Genomic DNA, 14943 nt, shown 5'->3' on the forward strand with positions numbered 1-14943 from the left:
CACCCAAATACTGCACAGGTAATTTTGCACATTTGCGAGAAACGCTTTTACCAAAAACGGAAGGAACTGCTCGTTACCGTCACCATGAGATATCTTTTCTAAGCTGTACTCGGCATGAACCGTTATGTGTACATTCAGGAATGAACACTTTCATTCATCCTTAACTTGCATTTCTTATTTATCTAGTCTATGTGCATATTTAAGACTGAACTGAAGAATATCAAAATGAATATTCATATAGTTTCAATCTGTCTTGTTGCAAAAGGACATTTCTGAGTCCTTTTGTGACCCTGTCCTTGTAAACCTACAGGTCCATGTCACAGAAAGAGATGCTGCATTCACACGCTTTAGGCTGGGAAAAATAAGACCAAACTTCCTTTTGTACTCTCATTCTTCAAAAATACCTCACTTCACCCTAATCCTAAATCATGACTCGTCTAATCTCCTTTTACATCCTTATTTATGTTCTCATATGTCTTCTGGGATGTGTCCAGACTGAGACATTTTTAATTCTCACATTTTCTTGTATTAGTTTCAGTCACAGACATTTAATGCACCACAAGTTAAATGAATTAAAACGACAATTAGTCTGTGAAATTCATCTGGATCAGGGAACCTACCAGGCTTAATATCAAACTTAAGACAGTGTTAAACTGTGTGTGTGTATGTGCTCTGTGCTCGGTTAAACAATCGTCAGTGAGGATTAGAGTAGATGTGACATGAGACGTGGCTTTGCAGGATACACCACACAATGTAGAGTATCGGCGCACAGAGAAAATGTACTACCTTATTTTCTCCTTGTTTTTTTTGTATTCCAAGAATTAAGATGAATTCATTCCAAAGAAGGACTTGAACCCACTGTTTCAGCAGAGGTAGCAATGCTATTCTGGGACATGTCCACATGTAGGGACTCACTGAAAACAAGAACATTACCACTTATTGTCAGGGTTTAGAAAATGCTGACCTACTACACGTTAATGAGGTGATTTTAGAGGCAAAAACCCCAGACACAGCATTTTCAGCATCACATTGTAAAAATTATACTCAGTAATTTTCTTCAGGGGCCACTAAAGTCTCACTCTGTTGAACATAAATACTCTGGCAGGTTACGCTTTACAAGAGATGTGGTGGGCAAGCGATGTTTCTGCTTGCATCTTGACAGGAGGGATTTGTGCAATTATTTGTTTTAGCAATCGATTCCTCACATCCGTCACCAAAACCGCAACCGATGCCAAAAAGTAAGCTTTTGCTTCTCACTCCTGACAAATAAACCGCGAGAGAGAGGAAGGAGGGGGAGCGGAGTAAAAAGTGCAGAAACCTCATCATCTCTCGTCTATCCTCAATATTCAGACGGTTCCTGTCATAAGCGAAGCTTTCCAGTTCCCCTGGTTGGACTGAGTCACACACTTATGCACCTCTCTCTGCATAACTGCACGCACGCATTCTTTCCACTGGCCATCGCTCTCATGAACAATAAATAGGTTATACTACACTATTGTCTATAGGTTGATGTTCACATGTATATATACAAATATACACACACTTTTTTTTTCTCTTGGACATATATTTATACTTGTATTACAGCTAAATGTTTATACCTACATCCGTTTTACTTTTTTTTTGCTGCCCTTTTTGATTCTTTATACATTTATATATTGTTTATTGTAAATTTGTGTTTGTACATTGAGAGAGGAGTGGAAACCGGTGACAAATTCCATGTATGCGTAAGCACACATGGCCAATAAAGCTGATTCTGATTCTGACAAACATATGTCATAAAATGATCCAGCTGTCATTTCAACACCTATGCATATGGACATACACTCTGTCTTCCAATCTTTGCTTGATCTAAATTATTTTCTTTCACACCTCCCCCTTCTCTCTCTCTCTCTCTCTCTCTCTCTTCTTTCCTCTCTGTCCTGAATCTTCTCTTTGTGCTTGTCCCCAGTAACAGGTTGATCCATGTCTCTTCTCCTGACATCCGTTATTCCGGATTTTTCCGAGAAACACTGACAAGCTGTGAGTGATGATCCTCTAGACAGGAAACCAGGAGACACAAACCTGTCTCATTCTGCAAGATGGATGGAGCGTATGTCCAGGGACACGTTGAAAAGAGACAGCTTACATCTGAATACAACTTTTGGACGGGCGTTTGTGTATTTAGATTCAAGTATTCAGGTGATAAACAAAATAATTATACAGTATGTCCGAAATAGCATGTTTACATGAGACACACTTGATGCAAAATCTGATTTTTACACTGATGTTTTGCTTTTCATCCAAATTTTTGCAATTGCAAAGACACAAAAACTGGTACTTGTGTCACAATTACTGAAAGCACCACTCAGGTAGCCTATTGACCAGATAAAATGACCCATACGCACATTATCTGCTTTACACCAAGTTTTTTGTGTGCATGTTTATGGTTGTGTATGTAGAGTTTTGCCCTAGTTTCAGAAAATGTTGCAGAAAACTATATTTGACAATAAAACACATACGTTTGGTTTAATGTGATGCGTCTGAAACAAATCATTTTTGTGCTTTTTCTGAAAAATGTAGAAAAGATCTGTCCAATGCTCTGCCTCCTCTAAAGATAACTAATTACCTGAGCAGTGTTTACTGTCTCGGTGTCAGGATGAGAAAGAACATCAAATCACTAGTTAAGCCTGATTTGTTTCGTAGCTCAACTGAGTGAAATGAAAAGGTCTGTTCAGGTTCAGGATTTAGTGTTTTGAGTTTTTTTTCATATATATACTGTATATCACTGTGAATCATGACAGCACAAATCAGAGGGCTTTCTGTCGTCGTCTTCCAGTTCGCTCCCATATATCACTCTTCATTCATATTCATGATGCAGATCGGGGTTGGCCAAATCCCCTCTCCTCGATAGAGGACACCTAATTTATGTTATTTTACATCAAAAAGGAAGAGATTCATGGCTGCATCAACACACACAGTTGATTCTTCTTACAAATGATTTATTCTTCTTTTTTCATCCAATTCTTAAAGTTCTTAAAGCCAAAAAATATCTTTATACTCTTTATTGGTATTACAAAAACATTCAGTTATCACAGTCAAGTGTCATCGTTTTAAGGATACAAGGTTTCTGGGGTTATATACTGGTACTGATGTGTTTTTTCAAAATGGGTGCATTATAATTTCCTGAATATGACAACATTGCACAGTTTAACGTTAAAATAAGGTTAGCAAGGTTTTCTTGTTGTCTTTTCACCAGCTTATATGTGTCATTCAAATGCAATGTACTGCACATTATTTCACAATGGTTTCATAACCAGTTCCATTTTTTTATTTTCTGTGGGGAACATGCAGAACCTCTATCCTTTGTGTTTTACAGTTGTCCTTTTAGTCTGAGCTTTATCAATATTTGACAGTTTGGAAAAATACTCTATGGACCAGTGTCACACATGAAGCTATGTGTGGTGTGTGTGTGTGTGTGTGTGTGTGTGTGTGTGTGTGTGTGTGTGTGTGTGTGTGTGTGTGTGTGTGTGTGTGTGTGTGTGTGTGTGTGTGTGTGTGTGTGTGTGTGTGTGTGTGTGTGTGTGTGTGTGTGTGTGTGTGTGTGTGTGCGTGTGTGTGTGCACACTGTACATAGGCAGACATGTGCGTGTCCCGGCAGAATGTAAACACATACTAAGACTTCCTGTCTGAAGACCAAACTGAGGGAAGATTTAAATTGAGAGGGAGGGAAGTAGAAAGACAGTCATTGAAGAGAGAGAGAGAGAGAGAGAGAGAGAGAGAGAGAGAGAGAGAGAGAGAGAGAGAGAGAGAGAGAGAGACTGAACTTGACACTAACAGGGAAAGAAAGAGAAGGAGAGAAGACAAAGAAAGACACATTGAGAGGAGTGAGACGTGCAACAGTTGAAGAAAGATCTCAGGATGTTTGAGAAATGAATGCACCGAGTAACGACAGACAGACAGGCTGGCAAAGTGACAGAAATGATGCACATATCTGAAGAAGTGTGCTGATCACAACAGCCGACTGGCATGACTCAAGAATCTGAAAGGAGACACAACTGACACACTGACAAGACAAGTGAATTTCACCGTGAAATGCTGAACCTGCTCCAGACAGAGAAGTGACGGATGGAACTGGATGTTTGGAGGTGATGCGAGGGCGCAAAGGTCACTGAGGGTTGAAGCACCCGAACTTTGGAAGAGATCCAGCATCACCTGGTTGGACACCGACGGACATGAGGACACATCAGCTTCACCAGACACAGATTTGACTTTTACTGGAGTTAGTCTCATGGTTTGACTGGTTCGTCTCTCCTTTTTCTCAAAAGGTAAGTGGTCTTCAGCGCTGGATAAACTGTGTCTACAAACAGTATTTTGTTTTTTAAAGAGAGAAAAAGTAAATCAGGTCTTCCAGTTATGTTTTAACCAGGAAACCAGACTAATACAAATTGTTAAATTAAAACAGGGGCATGATTAGTCCCTGTCACAAGTACATTCAGTGTACAATGAAGTACAAGTGTGTAATTGAATAGACTGAATAAGCTACGCTCACACTCCATCCCAGAGAATGTGTGTGACGTGTTACACAATCAAAGTACACGGAAAGACCCCTGTGAACTTTTATTGCATGTACACGTACAACTATCACTGAAATTGGAGTTACAGCGGCAAGAGAAATGTTCCGTTTGCCTTGAGGGGCTTTCTGTGAAGCTATAATTTGATGCAGGACAGCGTGAGATCTGTATTCTACTACCCCATCCTGTCTGTCTCCCTTTCTTTATATATCTCTCTTTCACACACATACACACACACTCACATAAACGGGACTCCCACGCTGCTGGAATTTATTTGGACAGTGTTATTTGTCATCTGCCTCTGGGCCCTACGCTCTCCTCTCAGTATCACTTTACATCACCGCAGTGTTTGATGTCAGAAGAGGCAGAGCAACAATGGGACGGCAGCAGTGATGCATTAGATTACTATCATATTATCGGTGTCTACTCAAATTAGAGGCCAACACAAACTTATCCAGCATTCCATCTATTTGTAATTAGCGCCTCTGACGACGGAGCCAACAGTTGCTATTAACATTTTATTTGGTATCTGCTTTTGGGGTTTATTGTTTTAGCCAAAACTGATTATGCTCACGAGTGTTTATGCCAAATGATTCATTTTACAATACGATGCACACAATTTAGAGTAGTTACAAAGGAATGGTTATCTACTGTGGGCTCACATCTTTCTTTTGTCTTTATTTTAGCTCTACTGCAGGAATGAAACCTTAGATTAGCAGCCATGCTAGCAGTTCTTCAAAGCTGAGTGGTGCTTTAAGCTAAATACTAACACATTTTAGTTTCGCATGTTAGCACTCATACTGCTAATTAGCACTAAACATAAACTTCAGACAACGGGAATGGCATGTCTTTTGCAAGTAATTTGCCATACACCAAAATATGACACTAGAGGAAAAGTTAAAGGGAAAGTTCCCCTTTCATGTGGATGTCCAATCACTGTTGATGGTAAATGTAAGTCGACTGATCAATACATCCCATAGTGAGCGCTATATTGACCGAGTTTGCAGCATCCAGCGCTGTCATGTCGTGACGTAGTTGGATGAAAGGAAGAAGTACGGGCTATATCTGCTTGGATTTCTAGTCTCCGACTCTGGGTAGCCAGAGGGCCGCATGCAGCATATTGGGCTCTTTGTTTGCGTTGCAAACCGTCTACTTCCCCAAATATGCATGGGATGTTATAGACAAGGATACATTTTACAGTTCTTTGGCTAACTCGGATATTCAGACGTAGGCTACTTATCCGAGCCAGAGCGTACGGCAGAAGGAAAGCAGCGGAGAGAGGCAGAGGCTGCTTGCTGCCGTGCAAGAAGATATATGGCCGGGCGCCAGAAGTTATGCATCCTGGTCTGTGAGCTGAGCTTTCTCAGTCAATTTAGCACGCACTGAGTAATGTATTGCTTCAATTGACTACATTTACCACCAACACTGAATGGACATCCACATGAGAAGGTGGCGAATTTGCCTGAGATGTACAGGTGGACTTCAGGACACCATGACATCATTGTTGGGTGTGGCTACAGGTGCAACAGAGCACTCCTCTTCAGCTTTGGATAGTTGGGTCAGGATATGTTGGGGCTCAACATTCATCTTTCCAACGACCATCACCGACAACAAATGATAGAAAACCACTGGAATGTATTACTTGTCCTAGCCATTTGTTTCTCAACAGATAACGCTCGTTAGCGCTGTTAACGATGATGAACTATGGCCCCCAGTAAGATGAACAATATCAGGGGATGTTGCTGTGAAAACTAATTTATTTCCTTCAATGGTCTTAATGTTCTATGGCTTGACTGATCTTATTAATGCAGATAAATCACATTATTCATGCCTCACCCTCAGCTGAGCATGTTATTGTCATTAGCCTGACTACATATTTCATCAGCCCGACGATTATTTTGCTGTGAGAGATTAGTTGTGAGCCACGAGCAGACACAACACAAACCTATCCAGTCTGGGATTCACATGAGCAATTAAACTACATTTGTCATGGAAGAATAGTAACATTCCAGCCTCCAGCCAATTTGGGGTTTGAAACTCGTTGGGACGCAGCACGTAAAATATGGTGTTCACCTCATTTGACAGTTTTTTTATGTTCTAAATGCCTGTGGATTTCTCACGACTTCAACTCACACTCTACTGTTGTTAATATGTCTAGTCTCATCTCGATCTGTCCTTCCATCCATCCTCACATTATATCCTATTGAGATACATTCCATGTGGCACAGTCACTGACTGCCCTCTGCTGTCTATATTATTCACGCCTGGTAGATGGTGGTTCATATTTGCATATTTTCCTCCCCACAGTTGAAAACTGGAAAGGGTCACGTAGTTAACTCGGGTGTCTAATTTTATAAAGTCTCATAACAGCAGGATTTTGCTTGTGCACTGCAAGCAATTATCACCATACCGTGAACATGTGACATGTGTAAAAATAAACTGCTGCATTTTGTCACAGTGATATCTGTTACAGTTTCTTGTTCACCTTTGAAGTAGTCCACATTTTTCACTGTTCTCTGCAGTTATTGCACATATTGTAGCTTTAGTTGAAGCTCTATTCACGCCGCAGTTATGTTAATATCAGTGGATGTCTCATCTCGTGCCTTCTCACCAATAAATGTGTCTCTGGGGTTGCAAAGGTGTCAGTGCTGCACCGACTGAATTAACGTAAACATAAGATGACTTGAAATTGTAAATATCCGGGAAATAACAGTTTTCTCGTCCACACAGAATTTACCCAAATCCACTCTGTTTATCCCAATTATGAGAGGAATGCGCCATCTTTCTATGAGGTAAATAAACAGGCTGTACAGATCACGAGTGATTCACACAGGCAGAAAATGAGTATCTGATCTGACCTGAGCTATTCAAATGAAGCACATGGCGCATTATTCTTCTGCTATGACTGCCATGAAAAGGTCACACCTTGGCCAGAAAGGGGTAGATGTCTGTGTTTTACGAAAAGGGTGTGCCAGTAAGAGTTAATATCTACATTTCTTACCGTAATTAAAACAGCTTGAAATAAATACACCCCTCACACAACATTGCTGCATAAATAAATACAGTTACATCATAAGTAATGATCTAAACAAGTCTTATATTTGTTTAAAGTGGCTTTGTCAGTTTGGTCATGCCAACAGCAACAACCTCACTGAGGAGGAGTGAGTGGAGAGAGAGAATCTGTATGTCTGTCCATGAGTTTGCATAAGCTTTAAACTAATACCACAGTCTTTTATAAGTGTGTACCTGCGTGTCCCTGTCGCCCTAATGCATGCTGGGATAGCCGGCAGCCCCTGAATAGGTATAGAAAAGATCAGATGGGCATTGTAGAAACCTTCCATTAAATTGCACCCTGACTAAAATTGAAAGTAATTGTTGACGATAACGCAACGTTGTGTGTTTTGTTTGACAGTGTCTGCACCAACTCTGGATCGTCATCGTCATCATCATCATCATCACCATTATGATGGACTTCAACAGCACTGAGTCATGGCTTTTTATCAATACTTCATTCCCCATGCTGCCTGTATTAGCCAGTCCCAGTAACAGCAGTGGCATGGAAGCATATCTTCAGAGACATTTAGACGAGGGCCTCTACAATGACTTTTACGGCCTTTGGATTGCACTGATGGTCATAAACTCTTTCATATTCCTGGTAGGCAGTCTTTCGGGGAGCCCTTATAGTAAAGAAGTAAATATTACCTACATCCTTATATGAGTTTCCAAACTCATACTGACAATGCTTGTCATGTACAAACTACCCTAATTCTCCTCTCCCACAGGTGGGCATGGTGCTCAACATAGTCGCACTTTACGTTTTCTGTTTCCGCACCAAGCAAAAGACCACCTCCGTGATCTACACCATCAACTTGGCGGTGACGGACCTCATGGTGAACCTCTCTCTGCCGACTCGCATCCTGCTGTACTACAGTGGGGGAGCCTGTCTCACCTGCTCCTACCTGCACGACTTCAGCTACTTTGTCAACATGTACTGCAGCATCTTGTTTCTGACCTGCATATGTGTCGACCGTTACCTCGCCATCGTGCAGGTGGGTTTGGCCTTTAGTTCGGTGCCAATAACGTTTTCTGAAGCCTAACACGCCGAATACCTGCTCATCCAGGGATCAAAACCAGAAACAACCTAAAAACTACATATTTCCTTTTGTCCTTGCAGGTCGAAGCTTCCCGTCGGTGGAGGAACTTAAGTGTGGCCAAATGTGTGTGTGTGTCTGTCTGGCTGTTTGCCATCGTGGTCACCTACTCCTTCCTTTCCACTGCTTTCCAGCACCCGGGCTGCTGTCTCTTAAAGCTCCTCTTTCTCACCATCACTGAGTTCTTTCTACCCCTCATCATCATCATGGTCTTCACGTTGAGAATTATGTGGGCACTAGCCGACCGCCGCCTGATGCAGCAGAGCAGGTACAACCAGTGTTTTGTTATCAATAAACACAGACACAGTAAAGTGCAGAATATCATGACATTTCCTGTCTGGGCTCCAAACTTAAAAATACAGTGTGTTTTACGGATCATAGCTTTGGATACTAAAATAAACGGAGTGAGGTAAAATGACTCATGTTGAAAGCACCGGAGGCACACTGCTGATGGGATGTCACAGTGCTGCTTTTGAGTAGTACTGTATTTCTTCAGGGACAGGAGAAGGAGGGCTGTCCAGCTGCTGGTCACAGTGCTGATCATATTCACTGTCTGCTTCACACCCTTCCACATCAGACAGGTGAGTGAGAGACGGGTGGACCTTTGTTTTAAAATAAAAAGAATAATCGTCAATGATAAGACGTAGAAGTATTAGAAAGTATAATATATTATTTTTACACAAATTAAAATGAGAGCACATATCAAGTAGCACTGAACCCATACACAAAAGGGAGGTACAAGTGCAAAATAAGATCAATAACTAAATAAAATAACATGACGCCTTCAACGATCACATACAAGTAGACATTGCTTGATTTGAAGGAAGCCAATAAGGTTGGGAACTGCTGTGTTATCAAGATGAGTAGGTGATTATGCAATATATGTTGCTGCTTTCATACATTTTTGGACAAATGTAACAACCTTGTGTGTGATGTCATGGCTGCGTTGCAGGTGGTGGTGTACTTCCACCCTGACATGCCTCACCATGTGATAGCCTACCACTTGACTGTCACGCTCAGCAGTTTGAATAGCTGTATGGATCCTGTCGTCTACTGTTTTGTTACGAATAATTTCCAGGTAAGACTGGAGTACTTTACTTCATCCCAGCATCCTTCCTCTCTGTCACCTGTCCATCTATTCATCCAACCTTCCCTCCAGGCAGAATTTGTCCACCCATCGCTCATTTAATTGCTTATTTATTCATCGATTCACTGAATCATTTACAGCTGGTTTCTCCCTCAGGCCACCATGAGAAATATTTTCCGCCGTGCAGAGCCCGAGCAGACTAGCGCCGACATCATCAGCATGCAGCGCAGCCCCAAGGCCTCAGGTGGGACGGCGAACGCCATCACTAATAATACGATCATGATGACCAAGATCCCCACTACACTGCAGAGAGACAATCTGGAGAAGAACCAACCACTGTAAAAGCCTCTTTCACAGTGAAGAAAACTGAGAGTTACGAAGATGTCACAGTCGCCTGGAGAAAGGTGGCTGATATATCTGGACTCTGTAACATGCTGACCAGTGATAACAGCTTCAGTGTGTAGGTCAATGTCACAGTGCTAGGAGATCAGGATCAACAGCCAATGATTATTATAATAATATAAAATTTAAAAAGTCAAACAAATTCAGCTGGTTCAGCAGCCTAAAAACTTGTATTACTTGAATTAATTACAACGCTGACAACAGACAGATATATTTAGTCTGTGGGAAGATCTCCCCAAGCTAGACCAGTTTGCCACCAAATTCAAACAATACAACAGAATACAAAGCTGACTTATGTGTAGTATTACTTGAACCATATAGTGACAAAATGCAAAGTCTCATAGCAATAATCATATTTGATGCAATAGTAGTGATATATTTTACCTCTAAAGTGTCCAGATTGCACTTTTCTATGTCAAATCTTTCTTTTAAAAACTGAAACAGTTTCTATTTTGGTAAGATAGCAGGGATAGTCTTAACTGTTGCAGCACTATGTAAAAGGTTTATTTCATACTGTATGTAATCTCTAAATAAATCAATTGCCACTGCAAAGACAGACACTGATATCTGTGAAGTCTGTTATGCAGAATATCTAGTAATTGGCCGGGACAGAAGTGCTGGTATTCACAAAAGGAGATATTGCTGACCCCCCCCCCCCCCCCCCCTGACTCCTACCTTTGCATTATTTTGATTAGAGGGGAACATGCACTGTCAAACAGACTTGGATCAACTTCTTACTGCAATGCCTGGTTGTGAACAGGAGGGAATTCAACATCACACAATTGCAACACGATGTAAAACAGAGCACACCTGTATCTGTTTACCATTTGGAAAGATATTGATACGTTTTGTTTTGCTTGGATTACACGATGAGCACCTCAGAAGATCCACTGCAGGAGTATTTGGGAAGGTTCATCACTTTTGTGCAGCAGAGGGCGACACTGCACTCCCTTTCAAGGACTATTGCAGTATGAAACTAAAGAAAATGTTTTCACTCAAATAGAAACCGCTTGGATGACTGAAAGCAGCTACAATGTGAATGTTTGGTCAGTAATAATATTCTTTCATGATAACAAAGTATTTTTTTTATATGCTGTTAAGAAAACACAGAAACAATTTTCTGTCATCAACAATCGTCGGATCAAGTTCTAGTGAATGAGTCGTCAACGTACCAACGTTGTAGTGAAGCCGGCTCTGTCTGGTTCTGCAAATAGTTCTGCCTGTTTCTTAAAATATTCTCATAAGTCTTCATTTTACATTTGAGGAATGAGTTTTAGAAAAAAACAACTGCAACCAATGAGTTGATACATGCTCAATTATCATTGTTATTGAAATATTATGCCACTTTTCAAACTATTAAGACTTATTATTACTGTAATTATTATTTGTATATTTGAGCACAATTGATATTACAGTTTTTCTCTGTCGCTTTGGTACATTTCTCGAATCATCCTATAAACCTATCCAACAACAATGACAATGGAATTGAGGTGATAGAGCAAATGGAGGTAATAGTGCAGTATGACTGATTAATTGTTCATCAGAGTGACGGCCAGTGGAAAGAAGCTGTTCCTGTGTCTGGTGGTTTTGGCGTACTACCAGAGTTGGAACAGCTTGTGTCCAGGGTGTGGAGGGTCTGCAGGGATCTTTCCAGCCCATTTCCTGACTCTGGAGATACAAGTCCATGATGGACGGCAGGCTGGAGCCAATAATTCTCTCTGCATACCTGACAGTGCGTTGTAGTCTGTTTCTGTCCTGTTTAGTGGCCGATCCAAACCACACAGATAGAGGAGCAGAGGACAGACTGGATGATGGCGGAGTAGGACACAATCAGCAGCTCCTGAAGCAGGTTGAACTTCCTGAGCTGGAGCAGGAAGTGCAACCTCTGATGGGCCTTTTTCCTGACAGTGTCAATGTTGGAGGCCCACTTCAGGTCCTGGGAGATTGTGGATCCCAGAAACCTGAAGGTCTCCACTGCAGACACCGTGCTGTTGAGTATGGTGTTGGGGGGCTCCTCCTGAAGTCCACAGTTTTGAGCTTGTTCAGCTCCAGGTTGTTCTGACCACACCAGAGGACCAGCTGTTCAACCTCCCGTCTGTACGCAGACTCATCACCGTCCCTCATGAGGCCGATGACCGCTGTGTCGTCTGAGAACTTCAGGGGTGTGAAAGTGGGCTTATCAAACCGGCAGTAGAACACATTCAGGTGATTCTCCTCAGTGTGGGGGGATGGTCTCCTGTAGTTGGTGAGTATCCCCAGACCTCTCCAAACTGACGAGGGGTCGTTGGCTGAAAACCTGTTTTCCAACTTGTAGCTCTTCTTTGCTACCGTGATCTCCTTCGTCAGTGTGTTCCTGGTCTGGCTGTACAGGATTCTGTCCCCACTTCTGTAGGCCTCCTCTTTAGCCCGACGAAGCTGCCTGAATTTTTCAGTAAACCAGGGTTTATTGTTGTTGTACGTGCAGAAGGTTTTAGTCGGCACACACATGTCCTCACAAAGACTGATGTATGATGTCACAGTGTCAGTGAGCTCATCCAGGTCTGGCAGCAGCCTCAAAAACAGTCCAATCAGTGCAGACAAAGCAGGACTGTAACTCCAGCTTTGCCTCGTTGGTCCATCTCCTCACAGTCTTGGCCACGGGCTTTGCAGATTTTAGTTGTCGGTCGGGAGAAGATGAACTGATGATGTCAGGTTCAAACATGTCAGTGGCATCAGAATGACAAGTCATTGTGTAATTGTTTACAAAAAAGACAGTCAAAATGCTTAACCATGTTGTCTCTGTAAGTATTTTTCTGATGTAAACAACGGTGTTGATGACAATGAATGAAAATGAACACGGCTGCAGTTTTTCTGTATGCCTTATCAATATCAACGGTGACAAGTTACAAATGACTGTATGTGGAAGATTGATTGCAAGAGATTGGGACATAATTCACATTCACGCCTTTACTGTTTGTACTGTCGGCTAATTCGTTGACAGGACTGTTTTACAGCACTGCACAGCACAAAGGTCCAAAATATGAAATCAGAAAAACACCCCATGGGCAGAATTGTACACGCAGCGCTGTTTGGGGAATTACAATGCAGTCTTTCTACACATCCCCCTTTATGAGTGAAAGTCAAGATTCATGTGAGGGCAATTTATTTATCTAGGACACATTTAAAAAAAAAAAAAGTCTGATAGAAATGTATAGAAAAATTGTCAGTTTTTAAAACATATGTATACACATGACTTATGCAATTAACTAATGCCTAGATGTTTGTTGTGTGTGTGTGTGTGTGTGTGTGTGTGTGTGTGTGTGTGTGTGTGTGTGTGTGTGTGTGTGTGTGTGTGTGTGTGTGTGTGTGTGTGTGTATGACACAAACAATTGATAATGTATGAAATAGACAATTGTTCATAACAATTTGCAGACGTGCCACATCATTTGCAATTTGGTCATAAGACTGGGAAATCTCTTTTATGATGTGCACACGTGACTAGGTGATGTGGAGGTTAAACAAGTAGTTTTGAGAATTTACATTGTGACCTGTGAAGTGTACCAGAGCAGAAAACATTATAAATGTAAAGTAAACCACCGTCATCGTGAGTCCCCGCCCACCGTAGGTGAGTAGCTCGATGACGCAATACGCGTCGTCTAACGACCCCTACTCGCTTTGTTACTGTGGAAACCAATGAGATTGATGAGTGTCGTGGACCAAGTGGTCATTCAGTTAGCCAGATTGCTACAATAGCTAACCCAAAACATATAATTCTGATGTGACGTTGTCGAGATTTGACAAAACGCGGAACTGCTTTTTTACTTTACCTCAGCGGAGTAGAACCTGAGGTATGTTACATCTTAATATCTTTGATAGCACTGCTTTCTTAACTCGCTAACGTGCCTAACTAATGTATTAGCCAACCTAGCTCGATGTGATAGCCACAAGTCAAACAGTTAATGCAAAAGTTAATGTATCCGGAGTGGTGTCTCCAACTAGCGCTATGTGCACCATCCTCACGCGCTCAAAGATAAATAATAATGCCGTTCGTTATTAATTACGTAGACCGTAGAAAAGGTCGGTGACTCGGGTAAGTCACGTCAGCGATACCGTCAGAGCTGCCCCGAGCTAAATATGTATAAAAAAATATTCAACAACACTACCACACACACACACACACACACCGTGCATTCCTGTGGAGACCATACAAGACACGTGTAGACTGCTCACTACGCGCAGCGACACGTTACTCTAGCGCACAGTTAAACCACAACAGAACATCTACAGGAGTGTTTTAACGACGTTTATTTTGTTTAAACGTTAACGTGACCCAACCTCTGTTTGGATAACCTGACTGAAAGTTATTGAGTAAAGACGACAGAGAAGTTGGGATTAACGATATCCCCCAAAATCAGATTTACCAGTTGGAATTATGAACAATTGGTGTCGTAACTTTTGTGCATGCCTCTGATGAATCAACCTTCATGATAATCTCAGAAAGTTAAGGTGTGGCAAAATTGCGTCGTCCTTTGTTCCTTTATTCTGTTATATGAGGTCCATTCAATCATTAAACTTGTCATAGGCAGAACGTTAGCTCTGTGTAATAGCATGTTAAGTTATATATTGAGTCTTAAGTGATTGCCAGTGTACTTCATTGGGGCAGGGCAGCAGTTTTCTTAAACCAAGAGGATTTTTGTTCCCCATCATGTGACCCAATTGAAACATTTTAACACACTGGAGCTTTCTAGTACTTGTCCTTTGATACCCTACTAAG

At 41.6% G+C, this 14943-nt stretch overlaps 1 protein-coding gene across 1 annotated transcript; it reads left to right on the forward strand.

Moving 5' to 3' along the window:
- Positions 1 to 8013: 8013 nt before the first annotated feature.
- Positions 8014 to 10130, forward strand: LOC306781638 (G-protein coupled receptor 20-like; the record flags this gene model as incomplete). The annotated part of the gene is made up of 6 exons (XM_079274577.1): positions 8014 to 8205; positions 8333 to 8599; positions 8725 to 8969; positions 9198 to 9282; positions 9654 to 9779; positions 9945 to 10130. 6 exons carry the CDS (start codon positions 8014 to 8016, stop codon positions 10128 to 10130), a joined length of 1101 nt encoding a protein of 366 aa, XP_079130703.1.
- Between the last annotated feature and the right edge of the window lie 4813 nt (positions 10131 to 14943).

The sequence above is a fragment of the Melanostigma gelatinosum genome, assembly GCF_949748355.1.
Source record: "Melanostigma gelatinosum genome assembly, chromosome: 9".
NCBI classification, from domain to species: Eukaryota; Metazoa; Chordata; class Actinopteri; order Perciformes; family Zoarcidae; genus Melanostigma; species Melanostigma gelatinosum.